This window comes from Asparagus officinalis, chromosome 3, assembly GCF_001876935.1.
Source record: "Asparagus officinalis chromosome 3, Aspof.V1, whole genome shotgun sequence".
Lineage (NCBI taxonomy): Eukaryota > Viridiplantae > Streptophyta > Magnoliopsida > Asparagales > Asparagaceae > Asparagus > Asparagus officinalis.
Window position 1 is genome coordinate 35,718,052 of NC_033796.1, and position 5,518 is coordinate 35,723,569.

The 5,518-nt window shown below is 39.8% G+C and overlaps 1 protein-coding gene across 1 annotated transcript in view; it reads right to left on the minus strand.

The window, feature by feature from the left end:
* Nucleotides 1-5,265, minus strand: part of LOC109834953 (probable glutathione S-transferase) — a 17,153-nt gene extending 11,888 nt beyond the window's left edge. Inside the window, exon 1 of the mRNA XM_020402961.1 lies at nt 4,951-5,265. Within this exon, the coding sequence (XP_020258550.1) occupies nt 4,951-5,265 (315 nt within the window). The remainder of the gene's footprint in view (nt 1-4,950) is intronic.

The following is a 5,518-nucleotide window of genomic DNA, read 5'->3' on the forward strand; positions in this document are numbered from 1 at the left end:
AACGCGAGGTTCAACTTGGGAACGAACGCGAGGTTCGTTAAAAAATGAACGCGAGGTTCAACTGAAGTATGAACGCGAGGTTCGTCTGAAGTACGAACGCGAGGTTCGTCTGAAGTTCGAACGCGAGGCTCGACAGAAGCACGAACGCGAGGTTCGTCTGAAGTTCGAACACGAGGCTCGACTGAAGTACGAACGCGAGGTTCGTCTGAAGTACGAACGCGAGGTTCGTCTGAAGTACGAACGCGAGGTTCGTCTGAAGTACGAATAAGAGGTTCGTCTGAAGAACGAACGCGAGGTTCGTTAAAAATTGAGCTTGACGCTCACCTGAGTTGAACGCGAGGTTCACCTTAGAACGAACGCGAGGTTCGTTGAAATTGAGCTTGACGCTCACCTGAGTTGAACGCGAGGTTCACCTTAGAACGAACGCGAGGTTCGTTGAGCGCGAAGCTCGGTTAAAATTGAACGAACGCGAGGTTCGTTTGAGGTAACCACCTCCTTAATTTTCGCCATGAACCCTTAGGGTTTCAAATTGAAACCGCCGCCGTCAAACCCAAAAAATCTTTGATTTTTATTTTCAAGACAGATCCAGAATTGGAAAAAATTAAAGAAAAAATAAAAAAAATCCAAAAAAATTTTCGTTACTGTTCATCCAAAAACTTTTCGTTACTGTTCATCCGAACCCAAAAAATTTACTGTTCATGAACCCAAAAAATTTTTACTGTTCATCCGAACCCAAAAAATTTAATTTTTAACCAGAGATTTAAGATCAAAAACCCAATAAAACTTAAATCCCTAAGAATTAATCAAGGTGGCTCTGATACCACTTGGTAGATCTACATCATAAAACTTGAGATCTAAAACCATATTGTTAGATCTACATCATAAAGATTAACAATAATCAAAAGAGCGGAAGCTTATACCTGAATCCATGGATGAACCTTGAGATGGGTTTTGGATCTTCTAACCTTAGGGTTTCTCTAAATCCGAATTTCTCTAGCTAGATGGGGGTGTAGAGAATTAGAGAATGTAACCCTAGGTTAGGGACCATAACCCCTTATTTATAGATGTTGTACTTTTGTAATTTAGCCCCTCAATAAATTACAATTACAACCTGGTATCTGCACATATAACCCCATGATTATATTTAAATACCCATTAACCCAACTTAATTGATCACTTTAGTGGGTTATCCTGAAAAATAGCAATACACATTGTTTAATCATATGTGCCCACAAATAGATTTATTAGATTAAATCCAACAATCTCCCACTTGGGCACCATATGATTTCTTAAACTGTGTATAACCTTATGAGCTCAAAAATTGCTATCACTGAAATGGTATTTCCGAACAATCTCGTCCATTGACTATATCAATATAGGATCAAAGCGGCCTTCGTCACATTTATCGTGACTCGACCCATCAATGGTCACATATATCAATACAATCAAACGACATAGATCAATCATGGATGTGCAGCATGAAAATTACATGCAATGTGATCAGTACATGTCTATTTTCAACTGGTCCTCCTTAGTGAGGTCAAAACCAAACATAATGTAACAGAGTGTCTTAACTGAAAACTTTATTCTGATCAGACAATACAAACAAACATAAAGCACCACAAATACAAACTCCCACTAAAACATAATATCCTCAAATAATACCACACCCATATGAGCAGTATGCTCATGAAAGACCTTAGGTGGCAATCCCTTAGTAAGAGGATCAGCTATCATGGAGTTTGTCCCAATGTGCTCTATGGATATCTGTCCACTCTGTACCCTTTCTTTCACAACCAGGAACTTAATGTCAATATGTTTTGACTTAGTTGAGCTCCTGTTGTTATTGGAATACATTACTGCAGATTTATTGTCACAATATAACCTTAGTGGTCTTTCAACATTTTCCAAAATGCGCAGTCCCGTGACAAAATTTCGCAGCCATATTCCCTGATTGGATGCCTCATAGCAAGCTACAAATTCTGCTGCCATAGTGGAGGAAGCTACTAGTGTTTGTTTGACACTTTTCCATGATATAGCTCCTCCTGCTAACATATAAATGTAGCCTGATGTAGACTTCCTGCTATCTTGGCATCCAGCAAAATCAGAGTCCGAATACCCAATGACCTCTAATTTCTCTGATTTTCTGTATGTGAGCATGTAATCTTTTGTTTTCTGAAGATACCTCATAACCCTTTTGACTGCTATCCAATGATCCATACCAGGGTTGCTTAAGTATCTGCCTAACATCCCAACAATGTACGCAATATCCGGACGCGTACATACCTGAGCATACATTAGACTTCCTACAGCCGAAGCATAAGGAATCTTCTGCATTTCCTGAATTTCAAGGTTACCTTTAGGGCACTGATTGAGACTAAACTTGTCTCCTTTAGCAACAGGGGTGTCACCTGGTCTGCAATCTTGCATGCCAAACCTTTTAAGTACCTTATCGATATAGCTCTTTTGTGATAATCCAAGAATACCCCGAGAGCGATCTCGATGTATCTGGATCCCTAATATAAAAGAGGCGTCCCCAAGATCTTTCATCTCAAAATTCTTTGATAGAAATCTCTTGGTTTCGTGCAACATGCCTATATCATTAGTGGCAAGCAAGATGTCATCCACATACAGAACCAGAAAAATATACTTACTCCCACTGAACTTGTGATATACACAGTCATCAACAATGTTCATCTCAAAACCGAACGAGATAACTATTTGTTGAAACTTATGATACCATTGACGAGGAGCTTGCTTGAGTCCATAGATGGATTTCCTTAATTTGCAAACCATATTCTTTGGGTCTCCTGACACAAAGTTTTCTGGTTGCACCATATAAATCATCTCATCAATGTCTCCATTGAGAAATGCAGTCTTAACATCCATCTGATGTAACTCAAGATCATAATGAGCAACAAGTGCCATGATTATTCTGAAAGAGTCTTTCGATGAAACCGGAGAGAAAGTCTCTGTATAATCAATGCCTTCCTTTTGAGTATAGCCTTTAGCCACAAGACGCGCCTTATACCTCTCCACATTACCGTTTGCATCCCGCTTGGTTTTAAAAATCCATTTACAACCAATTGGTTTTGCACCTTCTGGCAATGGGACAAGTTCCCAAACCTTATTGTCTTGCATAGACTTATACTCTTCATTCATGGCATCAATCCACTGTTGAGAGTTAGAACTTTTCATGGCCTGAGAGAAGTTGATTGGATCATCTTCTAACATTCCACTACTTTCCTCATGTTCTTGGAGAAATACAATATAATCATCCGGAATAGCATTTCTCCTTTCTCTCGTGGATCTCCTTAATGGCACTGGTTCTTGAGGTTGTTGAGTTTGTTCTTCTGGAACAGGGAGTTGTTCAACATTATCATCTTGAGGTTCCGGATTTACTTCTTGAGCAACAACAGGTATAGGAACCTGAATATTGTCAAAAGTAACTGTATGGATTGGATCTGAAGCCAATTCCTCCTCAAAACTAATGTCTCTAACCTTATTTCTCCCCCCAAACTCAACATCCTCAAAGAATGTTGCTGTTCCCGTCTCAAAAATATTCCTTATAGTGGGATCATAAAACTTATAGCCCCTAGAGCGATCAGGGTACCCAATAAAGTAGCTGCTAACTGTTTTGGAGTCCAATTTCTTTTCATTTGGCCTATAAGGCCTTGCCTCAGCTGGACATCCCCAAATATGTAAATGCTTTAAACTGGGCTTTCGACCAGTCCAAAGCTCATAAGGTGTTTTAGCAACTGCTTTACTTGGTACTCTATTCAGAATGTAAGCTGCTGTCTTAAGTGCTTCTCCCCAGAGTGACTCTGGTAAAGAAGAATGAGCAATCATACTTCTTACCATATCCTTAAGAGTCCTGTTTCGTCTTTCAGCTACACCATTCATGCTAGGTGAACCCGGCATAGTGTACTGTGGGACGATACCGCATTCCTCTAGGTATCTAGCAAATGGTCCTGGACGTTGTTCACCTGAACCATCATATCTACCGTAGTACTCACCACCACGATCAGATCTGACGGTTTTAATTCTTCTGTTGAGTTGATTCTCAACTTCAGCTTTATAGGCTTTGAACATGTCCAGAGACTCAGATTTTTCATGAATAAGATATAGGTGCCCATAACGTGAGTAATCGTCTATGAATGATATAAAATATTGTTGACCATTCCAGGATTCCGTAGGGAATGGCCCACAAATATCCGTATGTATCAATTCTAAGACATCCGAAGATCTGTTGGCACCTAATCTCTTCACTTTGGTCTGTTTTCCCTTGATACATTCAACACATACGTCGAAGTCCGAAAAATCAAGGGAATCCAAAATGCCATCAGACACAAGACGCTCAACTCTACCTTTTGAGATATGACCTAAGCGCTTATGCCATAATGTCGCCGAATTTTCCTTATTTAATTTACGCTTAGTACCACGTGATTCCACATGCAAGGATTCATTGTAAGAAGCAATTGTATCAAGCAAATATAGGTTGTCATAAATACTCAAGTAACCGGTTCCCACAACATTTGAATTAAAAGATAAACTGAATTGACTGTTTCCAAATGAACAAGAATAACCTGATTTGTCCAATACAGAAACAGAAACCAAATTCCGTCTAAAAGACGGTACTACAAAAGTATCTTTTAAATCCAAATAATAACCAGTTCCTAACAACAACCTAAAGTGCCCAATTGCTTCCACATCTACCGATTGTCCGTCGCCCACAAAGATGTGTCTTTCAACATCACTTGGCTTTCGGTAGCTCAGGCAACCCTGCATAGAAACACTTATGTGAGTAGTAGCACCAGAGTCTAACCACCAAGTGTTTCTAGGTACTGAAGCTAAATTAACCTCAGAACAGACCAAAGCAAGGAACGTACCCTTATTATCACGCCAGGCGTGATAACAATTATGCATAGATTATGTAGAAAAAAAACTCACCTTGTCATCTATGAACCTTGTGATGAATCTTGCTTTGGCTCTCTCAAATGGATCCTTGGGGAGCAGGGAATACCCAGTACTCCAAGTATCCTCAATATATTCAATTATGATAAGAGACTCTACAATTGTCTTTCCTCCATGGATCAGCACAGGGACCTTTTTGTACACTGGATTGGACTCGAGAAGCAAACTGCTTTTGTTTGAAAGATCCTCTTCAATATAATCATAAGGAACTCCCTTCAACCTCAAGGCGAGCTCGACTCTACGGCTGAATGTGCTTACCCATTGTCCCAAAAGCTTCACTTGCGCAGACATTTTTTGCTTGTTTTGATCACTATTGTATCTATGCTTTTATAGCGGAAGAGATGAGCTCAGGGCTGACGACCTTAAGTTAATATCTGTTATTAGTCTAATAGGAGTAGTTCTGACTTTGAATATGTTTGCTTCGCATCAAAGGATCGAAGTCAATGCCTGACCTTCTCTTTGCATAATTCTTAAGATGCCCCCAACGAGTCGGCTTTGAGTTCCATATATATTCAAAAGGTCTAGCGCGTTAATCGTCCCAATG